This window comes from Carcharodon carcharias, chromosome 5 (assembly GCF_017639515.1).
Source record: "Carcharodon carcharias isolate sCarCar2 chromosome 5, sCarCar2.pri, whole genome shotgun sequence".
Classification (NCBI taxonomy): Eukaryota; Metazoa; Chordata; class Chondrichthyes; order Lamniformes; family Lamnidae; genus Carcharodon; species Carcharodon carcharias.
In genome coordinates, this window is record NC_054471.1 from 121,819,237 (window position 1) to 121,845,417 (window position 26,181).

A 26,181-nucleotide genomic window follows, 5' to 3' on the forward strand; every position below is an offset into this window, starting at 1 on the left:
CAGGCACCACACTGTGCCAATGTACCACCTAGCAGAATTGTCCAGGCAAATTTTTTTTATTTTACTCAGTTAGAATTGACACATGGCACATTGTAAAAATATGCGGTTTTTGGTCTACTCTGGTTTTTGGACAGCCAGCTGAGACACTGGCCTGAATTTTTCTCATGTCGGGCAGGCTCGGCAGGAACGGGTGGGGGTGGGGGTGGCTGTGGAGCTGACCGCCACCCGCAATTGGATCCGTGCCGCCATTTTACGTGGGTGGGCCAATTAAGGCCCGCCCAGTGTAAGACACGAGCAGTAGCGCTCAGTGCTACCTGTGGAGGCGGAGGGAGGAGAGAGAGCGGGTCTGGTATGCAGTTTACGCGTGCGCACGAAAGAGCACTTCAATCTCCCTGAGGCACGGAGCTGCTTTTCAAATAAATATATAAATGGATTAAAAATTTTATTAAACATGTCCCCTCATGTGACTGTATCACATGAGACGGGACATGTTTTTATACTTCAGAAATTTTTTTTTTACTTAAAGCGTTAGGAAACCTACAAAACATAAAGGCCGCTTGGCCTTTTTGTCTGCCCACCAATCGTAAGGCTGGACGGGCAGCATAAAGTTGACCTTAATTATAGATTTAATGGCCTTAATAGGCCATTTAAATGTCGATGGCTGCACAGCCAACTCCATCGCGCGCCCGCTGAACGAAACATCGCAAGACAGCGTGATGACATTGGGACGCACGCTCAATGTCATCACGCGTCATTTTACCCATTGGCATTACAGGCCCGCCCCAGCATGCCAACTGAAATATTCAGGCCACTGTATCTCTATAGTGTTTCACTTAGTTTATTCCACTCCACCTAGTAAAATACAAGCATAACTGAAGTCGGGAAGGGCAAAATAAAACAATGAGTACTTGTTGGGTGGAGGCAGTACATATTAGACAAAGTAGACAGACACATACCATAATTTCAGCAGCATATTAATGGAAATCCAAAAAAAGTGGTGACAGTAGTAATTTATCTCATTTTGTTGGGGCTTCTGCTGAACACATGGCATGGCATCAGCGGAACTCCTGTGGAAATTCTACCCCATTGTTGCAAGTGGTTGAGAGTAACATTCGCACCACACAAGTGTCAGGCAAAGACCATCTCCAACAAGAGAGAATCTAACCATCGCCCCTTGATGTTCAATAGCATTACCATTACTGAATCCTCAACTGTCAACATCCTGAGGGGTTACCATTGACCAGAAAGTGAACTGGACTAGCCACATAAATATTGTGGCTACAAGAGCATATCAGAGGCTAAGAACAATGTAACGAGTAACCCAGCTCCTGACTCCTCAAAGCGTTCCACCATCTATAAGGCACAAGTCAGGAGTGTGATGGAATACTCTCCACTTGCCTGGATGAGTGCAGCTCCAATAACACTCAAGAAGTTTGACACCATCCAGGACAAAACAGCTCGCTTGATTGGTACCACATCCACAAACATTCACTCCCTCCACCACCAACACACAATAGCTGCAGTGTGTACTATCTACAAGATGCACTGCATGAGCTCACCAAGGCTCCTTCGACAGCACCTTCCAAACTCACAAACACTACCATCTAGAAGGAAAAGGCCAACAGATAAATGGGAACACCAACACCTGGAAGCTCCCCTCCAAGCCACTCACCATCCTGACTTGGAAATATACCGTTGTTCCTTCACTGTCCCAGGGTTCAAAATCCTGGAACTCTCTCCATAACAGCACTGCGGGTGTATCTACACCACATGGACTGCAGTGGTTCAAGAAAGCAGCTCACCACCGCCTTCTCAAGAGCGACTAGGGATGGGCAATAAATGCTGGCCCAGCCAGTGAAGCCCACATCCCATGAAGGAATAAAAAAAAAATGTGTGCAATAAGGGATATAAGATTACAAAACCTTAAGGACAGAAAACAGGAAAAATCATTTTAGACATGAAGCTATGAAGCCATACTGGAGTTAGTCACTCAAGCAGAAATCATATCAACATTGAAGAATAAGTTGGAGAGAATAGTTGATGGAAAGGAGGTTAATAGTATAAGGGAACAGGGCACATGCATGGAATTAGAATTACTGCTGTTATAGAGGATAAACGCAAAGATGGACTGGTTGGCTGGACAGCTTGTTGCTGTTTCTCTGTATTGTCAGGTACTGAAATCAGAATAATTCAGTAAGGATTGAGTGGCATTGAGTGCTTGTTCACTAAGTGCATTGTAGGCTCACTAAGAATCAAAAAAATGCCAGCAGGTTCATGGCTCATAATTAAGTTTCAGATCCTGAACTGAAGCTCAGCTCCATTATGAATTGGACACAGCATGGTTGGCCTTGTTTTCTTTTTCGTTTCCTTAAAATGGAGTCACTTGATAGTTGCATCTTGATTGGATGTCAATATTCTAGTCTTGCTGCAGCCATTTCTACCTTTAGCTAAAAGTAGCCCTTTAAGAGCTGCTGCACCACATAACACAGCCCTTATTTGCATCATGTGCTCTACACTGAAAATACTGCAATATTATGCAAAGCAGCTGGCCTCACCCATAATATCATTTCATAAAGCTACTGAAAACACAGCAGTCAAAATGTAACATGCCCATTGCCACAATGCCAGGTTTGCATTATCAATCACAAGTTTTAAGTTTGGATATCAAATTGTTCCTTATTTTTCTTTCTGTATATTTGCACTGTTAAGAAAATTAAAAATAAAAATAACTCTAGGCTTTACAATTTAAACTGGTTGCATGGTAGTTTCTGCTCTTTTTCATCCAGGGTTTTAAAAACAATAGATGAGAACATTGCAGATTTCCTAACTTTGAATTTCCAAAATTCTTTTGATTTGGGATTTAGATTGACAAATAACAAATGTCACTCCACTATTTAAGAAGGATCAGAGATGGAAACAAGAAACCATAGACCAGTTAGCCTAGCACCTGTTGTCTGGAAATTACTACAGTGTATAGTTAAGAATAGGGGGCTCAGTTGGCTAGATGGCTAGCATTGGCGCAGAATAATGTTAACAGCATGGATTCAATGCATTTTCTGGCTAAAGTAGACTTGGGACCTGCCACCTCGTTCTGCCCCTGAGAGTGGAAGACAATGGAAAACCACCACTGACAAAAACTGTCAAAGAAAAGCACAGGTCAAGCACCAGCAGACAATGAGTCAAGAGCTTGCCTTCAGGCACAGCACACATGAATGAATGAATAATTAAGGATAGTGAGTGAAGACCTTGGGCAGGGTTTTGCCCTTTGCCGAGGGTGCTTGGTAGGGGCGGTCAGGAAGACGACTGCCGCCTGCAATTGGCTCCGCACCTCGATTTCACACGGATGGGCCAATTAAGGTCCACCCTGCGTGGATTGCGCGCTGCCTGTGCGGGTAGGGGGAGGAGGGAGAGCCGAGTCTAGTGCGCAGTTTGCGCATGTGTGAGAAAGAACGCTTCAATCTCCCTGAAAGACGGAGCTGTCTCAGGGAGATTGAAGCGCTGTGTAAAAAAAAAATGAAGGTGAGTAAAACTTAATAAAATGTGCCCTCACTCTGTCACATGAGCTGGGACATGTTTTTAATTCAAAAATAAAGTTTTTATTTAATGTTTATTTGGTTTAGGAAACCTCACCCCGCTCGTGGATGAGGTTTCCCAAAATCGCTAGTCTTTTTGCTTGCCCACCAACCATTAGGTTGGATGGGCAGCGTAAATTTGAATTTAATTAAATTGTTAAAGGCGTTAATAGGACTTTTAATTATCGGCTGGTGCGCAGCTGACTCCGGTGCGCGCCTACCAAGCGAAATATCGTGTGACTGCGCAATGATGTCAGGACACACGTCCGATGTCGTCGCACATCATTTTACGCTTGAACGTGTCAGGTGCACGCCCGCATGCCAAGTGTAATATTCTGCCCCTTGAATAGTTTCAGATAATCAAAGACAACCAGCTTAGATTCGTAAAGGGTAGGTCATACTGATAAACCTGATTAAATTTATTGAAGAGGTACTAGAGTAGTGGCAGGAAATGTCTACCAATGTTATTCACATGGACCTTTGGAAGGCATTCAATAAAGTCCCTCATAAGAGACTGCTGGTTAAAGTTGAAACTCATAGAATTGAGAGCAAATTATTGACTTGGTTAGGAGATTGGCTGAGGGGCAAGAAACTGAGAGTTGGAACAATGGGTGGGTACTTTAATTGGCAGCATGTGGTGTCCCACAGAGGTCAGTGTTGGGGCCTCAGCAATTGCCTGTCTCTATTAACAACTTAGATGGCAGGATAGAGAGCTACATATCCAAGCTTATAGGTGACACAAAGATAGATGGCATGGCAAATGGATTTCAAAAAGGCAAGTGCAAGGTCATCCACTTTGGACCTAAAAAGGAAAGGTCAGAATGCTTTCTAATTGGTGAAAAGCTAGAAGCAGCGAAGATCCAAAAAGACATCAGGATCCATATGGATAGATTATTAAAATGATATTAGACTCAGGGGTGCTGCCAGAGGACTGGAAATTGCAAATGTTACACCCTTGTTCAAAAAAGGGTGTAAAGAAAAGCCGGGCATTACAGGTCCATCCATTTAACCTCACTGGTGGGGAAGCTTTTAGAAACAAAAATTTGAAACAAAATTAATAGTCGTTTGGGCAAATTCAAGTTAATTAAGGAAAACCAGCATCAACTTGCTAAGAGCAAATTGTGTTTAACTAATTTGCTGGAGTTTTTTCTTGAGATAACAGGGAGAGCTGATGAGAGTAATAGTGTTGATGTGGTGTACGTTGACTTCCAAAGGACATTTGGTAAAGAGCCGCACAATGGCTTGTGAGCAAAGCTAGAGCGCATGGCCTAAAAGGAACAATAGCAACATGGAAATGAAATTAGCTGAGTGACAGGAAACAACACCCGGAGGAACATGCTGCTTGATTTAATCTGCCAAAAGCTGGGACTTACAGCCTAAATACCAGGCATTGCAGCAGCACTGAAATCAAACAGCATGTTCCTTCAGTTATTTGTAATAAGCAGAGTACAGACTGTACTCAAACAGCTCACGCTGTCAAAACCCAAAACAAAATGTCTACTGTTAGATGTGATTCCACAACTAGGCAGCACTTACTGACAATCCTGAGTGTGCTAATTGTTGCACAAAGAGCTAATTTAAGATAATCAGTTGAGCTTGTAACATTGCTCATTTATGCTTACTAGAAGCGACATATATTCTGTTCTCTGCAAACAAAAGGAATACGTTCAAGTCTTCTACGTTTTTTTAAAATTACCCAGGAGCTTGGGGAGCCTATAGTTCCCTGCTGCTCTCCCCATGACAATGCCTCAGAGTCGACTTAGAAACCCATTGACCACTACCATCTAGAAGGACAAGGCAGCAGATATATGGGGGGGAATTATCCCAGATTTGCACTAAATGCGATAGCAGGCGGGAAAAAGGAAGTTTAACCTGTGGGCTGCAATGGCAGCTTTGCATGCTGTATCATCCCAAACCTACTACATTAATTATGCACTCCTGGGAATCACACCCTTTCCATGGTGGGCAGGGTCTCGTTCACTGCTATGCCATCACCTCGCCGCTTCATCACACCAGGCACCACATTTAAAGTGCAGCCTCGCGCACACCTCTCAGTGCTTCCAGCCCAAGACTGCCATAAGAAAGACAGGATGGCCCCTAAAGGCAAAAAGGCTGCAGCCCCCTGCTTCAGTGACGCGTCTCTCGAGCACCTTCTGAACGCCATGGAGGCCTACCATGCTATCCTCTACCCCACTCTGCATGCAGGATGGGCAGCTGCATCACCAATACAGCATGGGAGGCTGTGGTTAGTGCCAATGCCCTGCAAAAGAGAAGCTGAGAGGATATTCCCTTTCATGGGGGAATTGAGAAATAGAGTGCACAATTTCAAAATAAGGGGTCTCTCATTTAAGATATAGAAGAGGAGAAATTTCTTCTCTCAAAGGATCAGTATGTTTGGGATTCTCTTCCACCAGACAGCAATGGAGGCTGGGTCATTGAATATATTCAAGGCTGAGTTAGGTAGATTTTTGATTGACAAGAGAGCTAAGGGTTATGGGGGAAAGGCAGCAAGGTGGAGTTAAGGCCACAATCAGATCAGCCATGATCGTATTGAATGGTGCAGCAGGCTTGATGAGCTGAATCAAGCAGATCAGCCCCTATTTCTTATGATCTGATGAAATCAGGAATGATGTGATGGAATATTCTCCATTTGCCTGGATGAGTGCAGCTCCAACAGCATTCAGGAAGCTCAAGCCATTCAGGGCAAAGCAGTCCACTGAGTGACACCCCCTCGATCAACTTGAACATTCACTCTCTCCACCATTAGCACATTGTGGTTGCAGCATATACCATCTACAAGGTACATTGCAGCAACTCACCATGGCTCCTTTGACAACACCTTTAAGTCTACTCTACCAGCTAGAAGAACAAGGGCAGCGGGTGCAAGGGAGCACCACCACCTGCAAGTTCCCCTCTAAGCCACATATGAAATATATCGCCGTTCCTTCAATGTCACTGGGTCAAAATCCTGGAACTTCCTTCCTAGCAGCACTCTGGGTGTACCTACATCAAATGGACTGCAGCAGTTCAAGAAGGTAGCTCACCACCACCTTCTCAAGGTCAACTAGGGATGAACAATATAAGTTGGCTTTGCCAGAGATACCCACATCCCATGGACAAACAAAAGAAGAATTGGCCTAGAAGGAAATGGGACTTCCAGAATTATACCTGGGCTCCCTAAGTTAAATTACAAGGATAATTTGTATTCCTGGAGTTTAGAACATTAAGGGATAATTTGATCAAAGCTTAGAAGATATTAAGGGAAACTGGTAATGTAGACAAAAAGGAACCATTTCAGCTTTTTGGAGAATCCGGGAATAGGGGGCAGAGTCTAAAAATTACAGCCAAACCATTCAGGAGTGAAATTAGTAAACAATACTGCCCATAAAAGGCTGAATTTAATTCCCATGGTGGGGTCTTGGCAGCAGACACAGAAGTGGACACAATCTCTAAATGGAGAGGATATGAATGGCGACCACAATTACGTGGCGACTGGCCAATTAACATCTTGGTAGCATAGGGCCCATCTAATCCTAGTGCAGTGGTGGGCAGAGAGGCATCGATCATAGCATCACCTGACAGGAATGCAGGCACTGGCATCATCTTTAAAGGGCTGCCAGACCTACACACTGTGCTCACTTAATCTGTATGCTCAACTGAGTTGTCGTGGCAAAGACCCCTGTGGCTACACTGAAGACCCCTCAAATCTCTAGGGTGCACTTGAAACCCCTGAACCCTTTTGACTCAACTGGGAACACAAGGGGCAGACCAACAGACTTCTGCAAACATGCCAGAGGGCACACACCGCGTGGCACCATGGTTTAGCAATGCCTCCCTGCAGGTTCTCCTCCAGACTACAGGGAAGGGAAAAGGCAAAACTTCTATTCCCAAGGGACAGCAAGAAGAAACCCTGCCACCTGACCAAGGTAGCCTGGACAGAGATAGCAGAGGTGATCAGCAGCTGTGGGGTCACTCTCCCCAATCCTGGATGCAGTGCTGCAAGGGGGTTAATGACTTTCTCCACCCCGCCAGGATGAGCCCCACTTACTGTTCAGCTTGTTGAGGTTTAAAATTGGTAGTGCAGGATGGTTTGCCACATGTGGAGGGATTGTTCAAGCAGGTCCCGGCATTGAAGTGCACTCGCACCAGCTGTCTGATGATGCATTAATGCACCTGGGTGTCTATTGTTGGCAGCCCCCTCTACGTCCCATGAGAAATGACATATAGAGAAGGCATCTGGAGGCCCTTGTCATGGGCCAATGGGATGCCAGCAGCCATTACCACTCCCTTTGGCTTTTGAACCATGACATTGTTTGTTATTTTACCCTATCACAGACCTTCCCTCTCGTAACTTAAATATAACTTACATATCCTTCATTTCAAAGAAAATAAAAGATACCAGAATCAGAATCCAGAACCATTCTGCAAATCCAATGTCCTTTCTCATTTTGGAACAGGGTGAGGATGGATAAAGTCTGGTCTCAAATTGAGTTTATCTACAACTATCAAATAACAGACTAAAATATGATTCAACTATGAATAGCTCCTGATATATTTCAATCAGCTTATCACACTTCATACAAGCTATGTTTAATAATCATGGGAAACTCAATTATTTTTAAGCTTATTTCATATTTGCTTCTTTCATTTTATCTTTATTGTGCTGGCACCTTTATGCTCCCATTGCTCCTTTGCTTCTAAAATAATATGTACTGCAGCAGCTGTTACTTACCGTAGCTTCCCCACTGAGTAGTGTGAGTAGCCTGACAGAAATAGCCCTCTGCTACAGTGACACATGATGACAGGTGTCTCTTTCAACTGTAAAATTTGCAGACAGTCCCAATATAACATGTTTTCTTTGACATGACTATCAGTATATCAAAGCATACTCTTTAATTGAATCATCTCCTAATATGGTGTGAACGTTCCAATTATGTAATCACTTATGTTATGTTTTTGCATTTCTGGAAAACTAAAATCTTATGTTCAGAAATACTAGAAATTCAATAAAGTATTGTGTCCTAACTATTAATCGACTCACCATTTTATTTTTAATAAGACCAAAAAGCCTGTGAACTGAAAATATTGACATTTCAAATTATTAATTTTCAACAGGAGCAGAAAACCCTAAATTGTTTCTTTGGTGGAACAACTTCATGTGACAGCCTATGTTAACACTATTATAAAAGCATAAGACCACCTTTAGAAAGGTTTGAAGGTAATAGAGGTTACATTTTCTACACATGTCAGACTGAAGTATTCAAGTTCAATGATCTACACTGTAAGTGGCCAGGTTTATTTATGCACTGTTCTCAATCACCCTGAAAATATAAAGGGTGGTTTTTACTTCAGTTTGATCACTTTCAGATAAAATGCATATTCATGTGCCAGATGCCAATAGAAATACTTCAAAAAGGACATTTTTCCAGTTTGCATGAGACAATATGATTGTCATTATATATCATCTGTTTTGAAAACGATGTGCTATAACTATAAGCAAATAATGATTACTCTTACAAAACATGAGAAAAACAAAGTACAGAATGTGGAATATTGTTTATTTAAAATAAACTTGATAAAAAAGTGAAGAAATAAATAAATATTATTTGTGAGGGAAGTGGAAGGTTGATTCTGGTCCATGCAAAATTTAATTCACAAACAACTTTTCTGCAACAAACTTCCCTTTGAATTTTTTTTCATCAGTGAATCTTTTACTTGTGGATCAAAATTAAAAGGCCAAAAGTTTCTTACCTGTCACACCGAGATCCTGAATATCCAGGAGGGCACCGGTCACATATTATCTCTCCCCTAGAATCCAGGTGACAGGTTGGACTAAAACTATGTTGTTCATGTTGTTCAGACACAGACACAGACACAAAAAGATAAAACAAAAAAAATTGTATCAGCTGCATAGCCAAGTACTCTTTACTGAAATCATCACTGTGAAACAGACATGGACTGCTTTTCTTTTCCGGCACCAAAGATAGAACAGGGATCTCATTCCAGCTAACAGTTTCTGGAAAGTCTATTGGATATTTTGGTCGACACTGAGTATAGTAATAGGATGGCAGCATCTCAAAGGCATTTCAGCTTGAAATTCCCTGTAGCATATTACGGTGTACTATATAAAAAAAGGAATGTACAGCTGCTTGCCTGTGTCTCTAAGGTCTGGGAAAAGCAGTGTATCTGACTGTAATCACAAATTAGCTACTTAGTAGCTTAATTAGCTACTAAGATTAACAATTGTTTATTTTCCTAGACATCATTGGGCAGTATTTTCCAATCCTGCCAGTGGTGAGTTTCATGGCAGGCAGGAGCGGAAAATTGGGGGTGGGGCCAAAAGTCGGAGTCCTGGAAATGGAAAATCAATTTGGAATTTTCGCCTCACCACTTTCATGGTGGGCTAATGGTGGGTCGGGTTTCCCATTGATCCATGTCGGGAATGCTATTTGCATGCATTACCATGTCATGAATACTCAACAAAAATGCTACTTGCTGGAATCACATTCCTCCTCCCAATTACATGCCACACCAGCAGGAAATTAGACCTGTCTAAGTCGTGTTTGGATTTAAGTGGCATACAGCTGTCCGCCCTTACTTCACTTATGACTTCAAGATGATTGCAACTTTCAAAACCTATCTGCAACAGCACTGCTCCGGTTCCTCAGCAATGCCAGTGTGATGCCACACTGGTACGGATGTAGGGTCAGTCTGCTCACAGTGGGTGCCTCTGTACTACTGAAGGACAGCACTCAGTGTATGCCTCAGGTCTCAGGCAGGGCTGCACGTTGAAACAGGGGCCAGCATTGCGACCGGTGTGTGTGGGAGTTGTGGGGGCAGGTGGGGTGGTGGTGGTGGTGGTGTGGAAGGATGACAGAGACATAAGGGAAAATGTGATACGGTGGAATGAAGAGGTTGAGGGATGGGCGGGCAGGTGGCGATGACAGGCTGAAAGGAAACCAAGGGTGGGGAAGATGGAGCCCGACATGGAAGACTAGAACACAGACACAAAGGTGATTGGTGAGAATCAAACTGTATGAATAGGAGAGGATGTATGGAGACTCCAAAATAAGAGGGGGTGGGGGGTTGTGTTAGTGTGGCACAAGATAGATAGAGTGCACAGAGACTCTTTTTTGTTTCATTCACTCATGGGATGTGGCTGTCGCTGGCTGGGCCAGCATTTATTGCCCAACCCTAATTGCTCTTGAGAAGGTGGTGGTGAGCTGCCTTCTTGAGCTGCTGCAGTCCATGTAGTGTAGGTAAATTCACAGTGCTCTTTGGGAGGGAGTTGCATGATTTTGACCCAGTGACAGAGAGGGAATGGAGATATATTTCCAAGTCAGGTTGGTGAGTGGCTTGGAGGGTAACTTCCAGGTGGTGGTGTTCCCATTTATCTGCTGTACTTGTCCTTCTGGATGGTAGTGGTTGTGGATTTGGCAGGTGCTGCCTAAGGAGCCTTGGTGAGCTCATGCAGTGCATCTTGTAGATGGTACATACTGCTGTCACTGTGCGTTGGTGCTGGGGGGAGTCAATGTTTGTGAATGGGGTGTCAATCAAGTGGGCTGCTTTGACCTAGATAGTGTCAAGTTTCTCGAGTGTTGTTGGAGCTGAACTCATCCAGGCAAGTGAAGAGTATTCCATCACACCCCTAACTTATGCCTTGTAGATGGTGGACAGGCTTTGGGGGTCAGCAGGTGAGTTACTCACCACAGGATTCCTAGCCTCTGACTTGCTTTCATGGCCACAGTATTTATATGGCTAGTCCAGTTCAGTTTCTGGTCAATGGTAACCCCCAGGATGTTGATAGTGAGGGGTTCAGCAATGGTAATGCCATTGAACATCAAGGGCGATGGTTAGATTCTCTCTTGCTGGAGGTGATGATTGCCTGGCACTTGTGTGGCGTGAATGTTACTTGCCACTTGTATTGGGTATTGTTCTTGTCTTGCTGTATTCAGACATGGTTGCTTCATTATCTGAGGAGTTGCGAATGGTGCTGAACATTGTGCAATCATCAGCAAACATCTCCACTTCTGACCTTATGACGGAAGTAAGGTCATTGATGAAACAGCTGAAGGTGGTCGGGCCGAGGACACTACCCTGAGGAACTCCTGCAGTGATGTCTGAAACTGAGAAAATAGACCTTCAACAACCTCAACCTTCTTCTTTTGTGCTTGATATCACTCCAACCAGCAGAGAGTTTTCTCCCGAATCCCATTGACGCCAGTTTTGCTAGGGGTCCTTGAAGCCACACTAGGTCAAATGCTACCTTGATGTCAATGGCAGTCATCCTCTCTTAATCTCTGGAGTTCAGCTCTTTTATCCATGTTTGAACCAAGGCTGTATTAAGATCAGGGGCTGAGTGGCCCTTGCAGAACCCAAACTAAGCGTCAGTTAGCAGGTTATTGCGAAACAAGTGCTGCTTGAAGTACTGTTGATATCCCCTTCCATCACTTTACTGATGATCGAGAGTAGACTGATGGGGTTGTAATTGGCCGAGTTGGATTTGTCCTGCTTTTTGTGTACAAGACATATCTGGCCAATTTTTCACAAAGCCGGATAGATGCCAGTGTTGTAGCTCTACTGGAACAGCTTGGCTAGGGGCACGGCAAGTTCTAGAGCACAAGTCTTCAGTACTATTGCTAGAATATTGTCAGGGTCCACAGCCTTTGCAGTATACAGTGCCTTCAGCCATTTCTTGATATCACTTGGAGTGAATCAATTGGCTGAAGACTGGTATCTGTGATGCCGGGGGCCTCTAGAAGAGGTGGTGTAGGGGAAAAGCTTGCACATGAGGGATGAGCTGCACAGAGACTCATGGAGGTGGCGGGAAGGGAGGCTGTGTTGTGATCAGCTACGGAGATTCGGGAGAGCTCAGTAAAAGATAGTCACAGTAGATTAAAGGCAGTCCTGGGGGTTTATGGACCTCATAGTCAGGGTGAGAGATTAAAAGTAGTTCTGGGGCTTTGCAGGACATGCTATAGGGCTAAGCATGGCACCCACATCATAGTCACATTCCAGGGAGAGACAAGGCCTTTCTGCTCAACAGGGATAAGGCACAGCTTGGTGGGCAGGGCATGGTCATTGTCTCGTAGTCAGTGATGATGGGGTTGTCTTGCTTGGGTCTGGGCTGCAAATGGGATGGTCATGATTAGCGGTGGCATCTGCAGCCTGTAAATGATGAAAAGGTAATTAAATGGGTGGGTGGTTCTCCTCTATATGCGTCATGCACACAGCCTCAAGATGGGGAGTGGTGAGGTCCACATAGGGCATGGGGACATCAACAGTGATGGGTTCCAGAGAGGAACTGGAATGTTCACCATGATGACAATGGGATCCAGGGTGGCTGGAGAATAGGCAGAGGGAAGTTCCAGGAAGATTGGAGGGACAAGGACACTGACAAGGGGAGGGTTGAAGCTGGTCTCAAAGTAAAAATGCAGCACCACCATCTTGAAACCAAGAAATTGTTGCCCAGATTAAAATCAAAACTGGAAAAGAATCTGCCTGGGAGGGGTCTGACGCAGGGTGGGAGGAGTGCACAGCTGGACGAAAGGGCCCTTTCAGGGGACACCCTCAAACTACTTAGACTCACAACATTGAAATAGAGTCAGAGCTGAGAGAAAAGAGGAAGACTTTCTTGAGAAGATGCAATTGGAGCCATTGGCTTTTGGTGCACTTCAACGAGAGACTGCAGGTGTCATTGGCTTCACAACACAGTTGCTTCATTTGACCATTAACAGAGAGGAATGTGAGAATGGAAAATGCAGGCAACTGTTAAGGAAGCACAGCTGCTGCATATCTGCCAGATAATCAAAGAAAACCTCTAATGTGCTTCCTCCAATTGGCATGGATATGGACCAAAGGGCATCCAATCATTGCTGGAGTGCAAGTTGAGCTTAATCAGCATACCAGATCAGAGATTGCAGGAGTGTCTTTGATAAGGTGGCAAATTTCATGAATGCCTGCAAACTTCTTCCAACCTTTGTGAGACAGAGAGGTTAAGTATCAGGTTTGGTATCTTGGTCATTCAGATCTGTGATTTTGTTCCTCAGCTACAAGGCTGTATCAGCAGATATTAGTGCAGATGCAGCCCTAGTACATGACAGTTGCTTTCTGTGTGTGAGTGGGATGTCCACTATACTTTTCCATTGTTCATTAATCTGTTGCATCTATCAGTCCACAGGGAGGAGGAGGATTGAATAATGAAACCTGTGCTCAATGCTGCCTTCTTGACGGCAGTGAACTGATTGAGGAGAGAAAGGTCAGGCACTGCCTAGTGCAGCTTTGAGAGGAGACCCGGTCTGAGGTCCATGGTCTAGGGGAGCCCCAGCAACACCTACAGGATGAGGAGGTTAGAACCATCCCACGGAGGTGACTCACACGACCCAGGGCCTCCTGAAGAAGATTTTTCATGTCTCTAGATGAGCGAAAGACAATGCCGTGTGCCACATTCTCAGGAGGATATACTGGGAGGACATCCCCTGCCAGTGCCCCGAAAGTCATTGCTGTGCTCAATTTTTTTGCCTATGGATCATTCCAGGAATCCACAGGGAACCTATGCGCCATCTCACAGTCCTCAATACATAAATGTATCAAGGAGGTGAGATGCCCTCTACAGTAAGGCTCATCATTATGTAAAGTTCACACTCAAAGCTAGCCAGGCTGCTAGATTTCTGGGTTTTGCAGCTTTCTCAGGCTTCCCTAGACTACAGGGTGCAATTGATTGCACACATGCCACTTTGAGATCCCCATGGCGGCAGCCCCTTATGTTCATTAACAGGAAAGGGTTTTCCACCCCCTGAATGTTCAACTAGTATGTGGTCATCAGAAGCACATCATGTATGTTTGTGCCAGGTACCCAGTGAGTTCCCATGACTCACATCCTGAGTCACTCCCAGGTGCTTCACATATTCAAAGGGCCTCAGCGATTACAGGGCTGGCTGCTAGGGGATGGCTCATGACATCAATGCATCTCCTCAGAGTGCCTCGGAGGAGAATTACAACACGATTCATCTTCAAGCAGGGCATTGGCATCCTGAAGATGCCCTTCCAATGTTTGGACCACTCAGCTGGGCCTCTGTTGTACTCCCACAGAGGGTGACACGCATCATCGTGGTCTGTTGCACCCTTCACAACCTGGTGCTTTAAAGGGGGGATCCCTTGCCAGAGGGAGACACGGAGGAGGCTGAGAGCTCCTCAAACGATGAAGAGCAGGAACCTGAAGAGGGAGATGAGAGTCACTTGCACATGAGGATGCCATCGAAAGAGCACAATGTGGAAGATGTGCCTGTGCTACACTGATAGCCACAAGATTCTATGAGTAAGGTCCATGCAATGGGGTACAGCCAGGTCAGTGGTGAGCCCTGTATCCCTGAGCTCTGGAAAGTGAAAGTCTGCACAAAAGCACAAATGCTGCTTCAAAGGACTTGATGCAGTCGTCGCCACCTTAACGAGAAACTTTTAGTGGATACTGAGATGCGTGCATGTTGGACAGACCAACTGCAGATCTTGTGCTTTGGCACTACCAATGAAGCTGGCCATCCCATTTTGAGAAACAATTACAGCTAATCCTCCAAGGCCATTGAGAATGCCTAACTCCATGTTGTCTTGTAAGGGGTACAGGTTACTAACACATTTTGCAAACATTTCCAGTAAAGAGTCTGACTCATCCCCCTGACATAACACAAAGGTTGAGTAACTATCATGACTCAGCTGCACATCACATAAAGTGAGGCTCACAAAGGGAGATGATCACTGAGTGGGAGCTTGGCCACCTTCGCAATAATTGATGCAAATGCACAAAATTTTCAAATGACGAGGCCATTCTCATGAACAGCAAACGTATTTACAAAGGTGCATGATGTAGACACCCTTGACCCAGAAGTGATTATTTTTCTAACCCGACTACTAGATCTTAGTGTGTTCATGACATCTGCAGCAGAGGTAGAAGCAGCCTGCTGACTGCTATGTCCTGTTGCCTTTGATGATTTGGGTAGTTGTCCTCTAGAGGGGATGAGTCCTAGACAGCTTCGACCTTCTTTGTGTGTCCTGCTGCGGGACAGGTGCACCCTCCTCGGCTTGTACAGCTGGGTAGTGGGGTCACAGGCGGAGGGGATTGGGATCAGCTAGACACTCTCGGAGTGACCTGGGTAGATGGCCATGGGGTGTCCAGCTGCTGGTCTTCCTCCCTATGAGTGCCTGAGGTCCCCTGCCTGACTCCCTGAGGAAAAGGGGCTCCTGGAGGGAGGTTAAGGTGCCCTGACCCCCTTTCGCCTAGTCACTGATGGATCCCACCGATGCCTACAGCGATGGCATGTAGGTTGAGTGCATATTCAGCAGAATCTGCTGGACCAAGGTCTCCAAGGCGACCACCACATTTCCCATGGAGACCTCATGGCATGTCGGAGGCACAACTTCAGACAAAATGCGGATGGACTCCTCCATCCTTCATTCTGGTCTGTTGACTGCCTCTTGCAATTCTACCTGATTTTCTGCCGCCTGTCGTTGCATCTCCAGCACGTTCGAGACAGCTGTTTGCAGAAGCTCATCACCTGAATCAGACACCCTGGGTGCCTGATCTCCGGCAGTCCTTTGAGAGCCAGAGACCTGGGCTGTCATTGCCTCTGAATGCTGCAAAGACGTGTCGGTGAGGTGTTCCCCAGAATGTGACACCGAGCCTCATCTAGATCTCTGCCCCTGCACTGACGTGTCTCTGTGCTGGTGGAGGGTGCAGTTGAATGCCGTGCTGGTTCTTCATCTGATGTATCCTCAACATCCTCCTCTGAAGTGGCCTGGGAGCTGGGGCTTATGGTAGCTCTGGTGATCTGTCTGGGCCTGCTCATGCCTGTAAGAGAGAGAGAGGACAGGTTTAGTTTGTAAGCATGCAGAATACAATATTGCATGTCACTCACTGTGATTATGATCAATTCATGGAGGGTTCACCCATACTGGCCTTCTGGGAGAGGCCATACTCAATTCCCCCACAGGGGTGATCTTTGTCTTCATCTTCCGGTTCGGCAGCATCCTCCTCAAAGTGGGTCAGCTCCTGGACGTCTGGCGTCCCTCCTCCAGTTTGGGACATCATGCTCTGGCTGTGGGCAAGCTTGGCCTAAATGAAGATAAATGGAGTGGAACATGATGAGAAGAGATGGAAAAGGGGTTGGAAAGTGTGCATGCCTGCTGTGTGTGCTGAGCCCTCCCTGTTAAGGGCTGAGGATGGAGTTTGTGCAGGATGATAGGTGAGATTCTGGTGATGCTAAAGTGTCCGTGAGACAATTCCCCCCTGGCTAATATTGTGTGAGATTATATCAGGAAGTTTCCTGCACACAGCTGGATTGCTAAGAGTAATGTATGTGTTCGGGTGGTGTTTAAACATGGCACCCAGACCTTTGACCCCATAGGTAAGGGCAATGAATTAGTGCCTGCCATGCCATATGATTTGGAGAGTTACTCACTGATGCCTAATTATGAGCTTCTGAGCCTGAAATTGGGTGCACGTTCCCTCCCCACTGTCCAGTGGGAAACGTGTCGCAAAACCCATTCGCCTGAATGGAAAATTCCACCCATTGATTCGGCCTGTAAAAATGTAAGATGAAGATACTGTGCAACTGATCTTGTAGGAGAGTGATACAAAATAATTTGTGTGTGCTGTTCTTCTTTACCTGTATAGCCATTTGCTTCTACTCTCCTATACATTGCACAGAAGAGAAACCCATCTTCTGTGCATGCCTAAAGGAAGTTAAGGGTAGAAGATGAGTTAGAAGATACAATGAGGTAAATTTTTTACCTTGTCACCTTGGCAAAAAACTGGCATTACAGCTTGGCCTCCTGTTCCAAAAAAACTGCCCAATTTTCAGTTCTATTGATTCCACGCAGAGTCTAAAAATTTACACCATTGATTTGTAACAGTAGAAGTGTTTTATAGTGGCAAAACAAGAAGAGGCACTGAGCTACAGTCTAAGCCCATCTTTATTAAATCATGTTCTGAAAATTTTGCTGGTGCTTGGGGACAAAATTTCAAGACTATGTCCAATGTTCTATCAAAACCATAAATGAGTATCTTGTGAAGTGTTTCTTTAAGTTGATGCTGAATAAAACTTACTGCCTTACTTTTCGAGAAAAAAATTACATGTTATAACTGGAGCTTTGAGTCACGACTTCTTCAGGCTTTGTTTAATACTGAATACCAATTGGATGTTTCAAAATTAAGACTGCCTGTACTTTCTTAATAAGTGATTCATTATCTCTGTAGCTGTCAGACTGAGAATGTGAATGGCATTAAGATGGGGGTAGGGAACAATGAATCAGGCTGCAGTTAAGGAAGCATTACAGCATCCTCTGTGAGTTCTACTCACCATGAAAAAGATATATTTTAAAAATCCCCTAAAAAATAGTCATTACATTTATACAGTAGGAAGCAGTGTAGTACCCAAGCTATATAATTTTCCTCATTTTGTATCTTCATTGATTTCAGCACAATTAGATTATGTGATACTTTAGGAGATTATCTTAATGGACAAAATATAATTATGTTTTTCTGGCACTTGATATTATTATTAGTATATATTTGCCTGGATCTTTGTATGTAAAAATATACTTTGTATCAACCTGCTGAGCTATGGTGCTCAGCTAGGTTACGAAGACTGTATCAGTTACTGTGAAAACCCGAACTGAATGGAGACAAGGAAAAGAAGGTGAACGGAAAACAATGTGAACAACGTAAAAGAGACAAATGGAAATCCCATCAAAGAAAAGAAATTCTTCAAGGTGGACATTCCTGGAAGAGAATTGGCAGCAAATTAAACACCAATACCGAAGTAAAATACTGCAGATGCTGAAAATCTGTAATGAAAACTGAAAATGCTGGGAGTTAACATTTCATCAGAATCAGTTTGACCTGAAATGTTAACTCTGTTCCCCTTTCCACAGATGCTGTCTGACCTGTTGAGTATTTTCAGCATTTTCTGTTTTCATCTTAGATTTCCAGCATCCACAATATTTTGCTTTTGGAAAATTTGGCGAGTGGGCGGGATTGGTGGGCCCGGGGGCAGCTGGGGAACGGACTCCCAACTGCGATTTCACGCTGACTGGCCAATTAACGGCCAGACAGCGTGAAAGGTGTGCTGAAAGGCTCACGCTGCCAGGGTGGGGGTAGAAGGAGGGCGAGCGCTGAAGTCAGCGCAGATGTGGGGGAGCGTGAAATGAAAGCTCCCTGAAGGCAGAGAGCTGCCTCAAGGAGCTGAAGAGTGTAAATGCTTTAAAAAAACAGAGTTTAAAATCCAGAAAAAATGTCCACGCATCAGAATCAATCATCTGAACACATACAAGATGAAAATTCTGCCCATACATTTTTATTTTAAACATTTAATAACGGGAATCTCATCCCGCCCGTGGATGAGGTTTCCTGAAAAATGCAAAAGCCGCCTGGCCAATTTGCCTGCCCACCAGCTGTAAAGTTGGACGGGCAATGAAAAATCTTCTTTAATTCTAACTTAAATGGCCTTAATAGGCCTCTTAATTGTCGACAGGTGTGCTTCCGACTCTCGCGCACACCCTCAAGCCGAAATATCGAGCAAGTGCACAATAATGTCGGGACACTGGCCCAACATCATCACGTGTTATTTCACACTCAGGCAGGTCGGGCACGTGTCCACACACCAAGCAAAAGATTCCGTTAAAGTTAGTTATTTTGCCAGTGGCTGCTCATTTCACAACCCATGTTCTAACAATGATACTCAATCCCACTATGCATGCCACCAGGTGGACTATAGGACTATAGGGCAGAAACTTGTGCCCACCCCATGGCAGGCAGGCACTTTCCTGCAATGGCTTTCCTGCCCTGCTGCCAACTTTAAGGAGCAATTAATGCTGCTGTCTCATCCTGTAACTGCTAGTATTAACCTAGTGACAGGCGGGGACATGCATCGCCATGCAGGAAGCACAATAAGCCAACCCTTGTGGGATTGCTTATGGGCTCCCGGGACGGTGTGTGCGGTGGGGGGCAGGAGGCCTTCCCTCGTTCAAAGCCACTCAGTGCCTGATTTATGGCCCTGGTATCATGAAGAGAGGCCCATTGCGATTCACCACCCTGCTCTTGCTGCCAAGCCCTCTCCTCTGTGAACCCTACCCTGCGAACCCGCCCCACCATCACTCACCTCTGGCCTGGGATCCAGCGACAATCCTAGGCCTCAGCTGAGTGTAGTACCAGCAGCAATCACTGCCTCTGTGATGGGTCTCCTGTTCAAAACAACTGCTGGCCTTTGATTAGCCTGCCATGGGGGGGTACAGACCTCCAGGGTCTTTGATCCCAGGGAAGGCCTATCACCAGCAGGTGAGGTGCCTGAGTGGAACAAGATATTGCAGTCCTTCCCAAAAAGAAGCAACATGGGTCTCCAACCAGTGGCCAGGGCCCCATTGTCTCCATAAGAGTCCAGCCCTAATATGAAAAGTTCATTTCCTGATGCTACAAATATAGATATATTCATAGCTTACTTACTTATTTGTAGGAATTAGCAGTGGACAGCTGCAAGGATGACAATCATTGGGCGTTCCCCGAGTTGTGTCTCCATAAAAGCCAGACCGACACTTATCACAAAATGGGCCAGTGGTATCATGCAGGCAATTCTGGAATAAATTGTATTTCCTTTAAGAACCTTCTTGATAAAAGACAAATGATTATTTTTTTGTTTAATTATTTTAAATTAGATAGCAATTTATTGAATACATAGAAGAGTTGCCAGCAGAACAAACTGTCCCTCCACAGTGTCCTTTGCTGCTAAACTATATCTTTTTTGAATGAACAAATTAATTCTGACATCCCAGTTTCATTAGCTTTCTTAGAAGTAACTTCAACATCCCTCTCCAAAGATCACAGATACCATTAGAGAGTTAGTTATAATTTAACAGAAGCCTGGAGATTACTGTGGACAATGTAATTGTGAAAATGTTTAATACAGTTGCATCAATTTCTTCGTATGCTACTTTGATAGAGGTATCAATCCATTTAAAAAACCAAATTAATGTCTCTGTCAAAATACCAAAGAAAGAATTTGACATGAGCATCCATCAATTCTCAGAAAGCTGTAATGATTGCCTGATACAACGGATATACTTACTAAATATTGTTTTGAGAGTAGGAAGTCTGACTCTTTCTTCTCCAGTTCCCCTCTTCTCATTCAGCAATCAGTACTCCTTTCCTGATCTACACAGTTCTACTCTGAACCAGCTACAAAGAAGTATATGAGAGCTTTCCAGTCACCCCGCTGCTTCAGGAAAGGCATCGGGTCTGCACTGAAACTGCAGCAAAGCTGAAATTTGGTTCTCAGCAAAGTGGAGGAACTAGTCCTCCATTAGACCACCACATGGAGTCAGCAAAGTGGAGGAACTGGTCCTCAGTCACATCATCACATGGAGAGTGCTGAATATCTTATGCATGCTTTAGAACACTGATGTGATAATTAGCTCAAAAAACACACCAGGTTACTTTGCAATAGAAAAATTTTCCCTTCTTCAGGCAACTTCCAAGTAATGAAAAATATTGTAACAATTATAACAGCTTCAAAGCTGCAATGGAATTAAAAGTATTTAACATTTCTTCTCAGGTTTCGAAACACACATTCTGACTTTCTGTGAATTGTTTTGCAGTTTGCAAATTTTAATTTGGCGTAAGGTTATACTGCACACTATACTGCATAACAAAAACGAAGATTCATTATTATCAAAATTTTCCATAAATGTATGAACTATGTACAGTGCTTAGCAATAAATATTGCATTTCTAAAATGACATTTATGTGGAATGTCCTTCATTAATTAGAGTTAATCTGGGGCATAAAGATAGAACACTCCCTCAAGAGAGGAACAAATCATAAAACCAATTATTACAATGAAGAAAGCACCACAGTCTAAAGCTAATTTCATCATCCTAACACACAAGTAGCATTTCATGTAGCACTATTTAAATAATAAAATGATAAAAGTTGCTTTAAGCTTCATGCCTTGTCAGACTGGATAAAAACAAACTATCTTTGAGTTAATGAGAATAGTCAACTTGGCATATATGTGAGTCACAAAAATGATAAGAATAAAAGAAAACCATCATTTTAATGCAAGTTCACCCTCATTGTTGTGGATCTGATGTGTTTATGCATTATTCTGGTATGCTATAAACTTCCAAAAATAGTAGTGATATCAAAACTTTATAGCGATTCCTCTAATAGCTCAGCAAAAAGCTGAGTTTACCTAATGAGTTTGCTAATCTCAGCCACTGTGGGGGTAAAGGCACCACAGTTGCCTTTATTATGGACAGGAAATGTGACCAAGGTTCATATTCTTCTTGGAATCATTAGAAGTGCACATTTGTGAACATTAGGTGAAAACAGAATTGGGTAGTCTACCAACACTCATTATTTAATCATGAATAGTTCCACCCAAGCAAGGTATTAGAGGGTTCCTGGTACATGTGAACTGTCCTGCAACAAAGAGTCAACACCTTTAGAAGAGAAAAGAAGAGGAGACAAATATTGCAGGGGGAAATTTCAAAAATAATTATTTTAACAATTTTAATTTCTTCTATGTAATAAACTTTTATTATTTCATGTATTTAGAAAATCTTTCAGAAATGTCTCAAAGCCCCTAATATGTAATTGATTATGGTGAATTGCAATGATTTTCATTAGGCATGTTGTTATTCCATGTAAGTGAAAAAATGAGATGATTAACATACTACTTGTATGTGCACTTCACGGCACTTTTGCAGCTGAGCAGGGAACCCCTTTGAAGTTGTTGGGTAAGGTTCATTACATATTGTTGGCTGAGAGCGCAGGCAGGTATTAAAATATGAGAACACCTGCTCCCCAGAGGAAACGTTGTTTGATTGACAGCTCAGGATCCTGATCTCTGAGGTCAATTTCACAATGTTTGTTTAAAGAAGTTAAGTGATGCCACTGGTTTTTGAAACATCAAAGGGCCTGGATGATTGGTACTTTTATTTGCTTGTACTTCAGACTTTTTTCAATAAGAGAAACTTCTCAATGATGGACTTTTTTTCAAGGCCTTTTTTACATACCCAGTTTACACTATAGGGGCCACTGGTTCTAGAGAGTGTACAGTAAGTCAATGGGGATGCAAGTGCCATAGCTTGGTATGGGGCATGAGGGGATATGAGGCAGAAGGACAGAGCTTGGCTTAGGGGGCATGAGGGGAACTTTTGAGCTTAAATGATCCCCGTATGCACACTAGGGTTCATAATTCCACTGAGGGATCATGAGCCACGACACTTTAAAAACCTGGCTCAACTCCATGAAATTTGCAGAGGAGTAGGAGCCAGCCAGTTCGGGAGTGCTGGATGCAGACTTTTGACAGAAAGCAGCCATACCCTTTAAAGACACTCCCAAAAGTCGCACAGCCCGGGAATGGGCTCAGGAATCCCGGACTCGGAATCCAACCACCATTTTTAAAGGGCTCCCCAGTCAACTCAACTTGGTGAATATCAAGGTCATAGAGTTATAGGACTGGATTTTACCTCCCCACCAACCCCCCCACCCGCCCCAACAACTGCCGGTGGTGAGGAAGCAATTGGAAGGCCCAGCTACCCATGGGTCAATTGGTCAATTGAGGTCCCTAATTGTCCCATTAATGGACTTTGTCCCAGTGCCACAGGGATTCAACTAGTGACAGAAGAGGCCGACTTCAAGCATCCAGCCAGGTAGCTTTGACTGTATGTGTTGGTGACTGGCAAGGGAAGAGTGCCTTCTTAATGCACCCCCTGTGCATCAGACACCTCCACCCCCCACCATAGGGTAATTCTCCCTCCACAGGTTTTTCCCTCCGCCTCCAGCCCTGACAATCTAGGCCCCCAACCTCCCTTGCCGGGGCCAGCCAGCTTGGCCCTGGTGACACCCCAGCCTTACCTTATGTCCAGCTCCATCACTAAACACCCCCTCAGGGACTATATGCAGTTCCAGCAGTGGCCACCTGTCCCAAGGCACTCCTGGGATCAGACAGCTGCCGGCCATTTGATTGGCCCACAGAATCTTCCCCAATCAGGACAGGAGTCCCGTTGCAAGCCAGTTAAGGCCCGACAGCCATTAAATGGCTGAGAGGCGAGCCTGCGAATCACAGCCAGGATCAGCCCAATTTTTATGCCAGGGAGGCAGGGACACCACCCGCAGGGAAAAATTCAGCACTAGGTTACACTTTTCCCCAGCTAACTGTGATACTCAGACAATGCTCATTCTTTAGTTCATAAGTTTTTTTCTAACACTTGAAGCATGTTCTGTACTTCATTAGTTTAGATTCCTAATTGATTATTTATTTATATTATAATAACATAGTGAACTGGTTTACACATTTCTTCAAGCCTGGTATAATCAACTTCATGCTGATTTTCTGCTAATCCTTCAAGTCCTAGAAACCATCCAGTCACATTCCTCAATAATATATTTTATTCCTTTGTAATGGAACTCGTTTAAATGGCTTACTGCAAGACTCCTTAAATTACTCAGCATTTACCAAGTTTATTTAAAGTCAAAGATCCCAGGATTCAAATCATATGTTTGAAGAATGAGTATTTTCATTTATGTTTTAACTACAGCTCCGTGGTTCATCAGCACAGCAAAGGTTATTTTGATGAAACTGGAGTGCTGAGACAGAGATCTGGAATTGGAATAGGAGTTTCAGCACCACTAAGAATCCTTTATCCTTTAACTTGTGGAATGTTTTATGTGCAAATACTGCCCAGGGTAAAAATGCCCTTTGGTAGAAAGATGGGCTCTGAAAATCTATAACATGGCATATCGGAGCTTAAGTACAGGGTGGTCAGGATACAGTGTCAGATTCCCTATCCTCACCCCCAGGAGAAAACTTAAGATGCCCCTGCTGCCCTTATAAGAACTGGAGGGGATGGGGGATGGTGGTGGGGAGTGGGGGATGGGCAGGCAGCACAAAAATTAATAAAAATTTCCTGGCCACAATTATTTTTGGATTCAGGCAATGATTCCAGCCTTGAACTTCTGGTGAGCCCCAAGACCATCATTTTCTCAGCCAGAATGCCTGATCCCATCAGCAACAACAATAGGCTGTGACCCTGACATACTGGGCAAAATTTTCTGCCCACCGGGTGGGTGGGCGGGCCTGACCCAATCTCCAACGGGCGGGGAGCCAATCTCCGCTGGAGAAATGGGCACCACTGCCATTTTAAGTGGGTGGGCCAATTAAGGCTCGCCCTGTGTGCCACCCAGCGGGAAGTGCAATGCGGGCAGTGGGGGATTCCCCAAATGCGAGAGTGCGCTCTTTCACGCATGTGCACGAAAGAGCACACATCTCCCTGAGGCTAAGTGCTGCCTCAGGGAGATCGCTTACAGCTGTATAAACTTTAAAAATAGAAAAATAAAAAAATCCTTAACATGCCCCCCACACGAGATGGGACATGTTAATAAATTTCACTGAAATTTTAATAAACTTTTTTAAACCCTACATGAAACCTCATCCCACCGGTGGATGAGGTTACATGTTTTTTCATGATCCGCCTGCCAGCCTTAATGTTGAACGGCTGGGCCTTTAATTGTTTTAATTATCCTGTCAATGGCTTCAATTTGCCATTGACAGGTCGGCAGGCCCGCAAATGATTTTGCTGTGCCCCCGCCGTCCTGAAAATTTAAATGGGCTGGGGTGACATCGGGGGTTCCGCCGACATCATCCGCGTCATTTTGTGCATTGGCGAGCAGGCCCTGCCCCCTGCTCGCCGACGGCAAAATTCAGCCCACTGAGTTCCTGCCATATGTTCCAACCCCATTCTTTCCTTTGCTTGATTGGATAGCTGCTGGCCATGCAGAAACTATCTAGCTGATAGAATCCTGGTGAAGCTGAAATAGTAGGTCCTTCAGAATACTTGCAGATTTTTGAGGCCATTAGTTTATGGGTAGAATTTTGCACTTGTTAGACAGGCTTGGCTGGGGTGGGCGGGAGTGGTCGGGAAACTGACTGCTGCCCACGATCGGGGCCGGACCACGAGTTCACGGTGGGAGGGCCAATTAAAGCTCAGAGTCTGAGTGCCAAGTGTCAGTCACGCTGGAGCTGGCCAAGGGGCTGAGCCCTGGCTGCTTTGACTGAGTGCCTTGCGGCTCGAGGGCCATGGCTCAGATTACCCTGTGAGGTGTTCCTCAGCTGGGGTTGGCCAGGCGGCAATGGTGCTGGATGTAGGGAGTGGACTAATCAATGCTCCTCTGTCCTTTCAGGAGAAGACATCCCATAATAATATTGAGAGGTTGAGGACTGGCCGGGGATCCTCACACCTCCTTATCATCTCCATATACGAGCTGGAGGCCTTGGAGCTCGAGAGGCACTATGCGCCTCGGTCAACCAGCCACGGTGAGGCTGGTGTGTCAGGCGAAGGTAAGAGTGCAGTGCACTGAGGTGAGAGTTTTGGATGGTTCAAACATTCTTATGCAGTCTCATCATTGTTGGGAGCCACCAGACTGGATTCCTCATTGATCATTGAAAGACGATAGCACCATGAAGCGGATCTCCATTGTTTCACCAGGGTGCCTGGCAGGCACAGTGACATTGCTATGACTTAAACTAATAACATGTCCTCTTCTGCCTTAGATCTGCCA

The 26,181-nt window shown here is 44.6% G+C and overlaps 1 protein-coding gene across 2 annotated transcripts in view; it reads right to left on the reverse strand.

Annotated features, from left to right (window-relative positions):
* lama2 (laminin, alpha 2) overlaps nucleotides 1–26,181 on the reverse strand; it is a 588,604-nt gene that overhangs the window by 266,150 nt on the left and 296,273 nt on the right. For both annotated transcript variants that reach the window (XM_041187590.1, XM_041187589.1), the window contains exons 17-18: nucleotides 20,065–20,192; nucleotides 9,324–9,410 (exon numbers count right to left, since the gene is read on the reverse strand). In XM_041187590.1, the coding sequence (XP_041043524.1) occupies nucleotides 9,324–9,410; nucleotides 20,065–20,192 (215 nt within the window). The remainder of the gene's footprint in view (nucleotides 1–9,323; nucleotides 9,411–20,064; nucleotides 20,193–26,181) is intronic.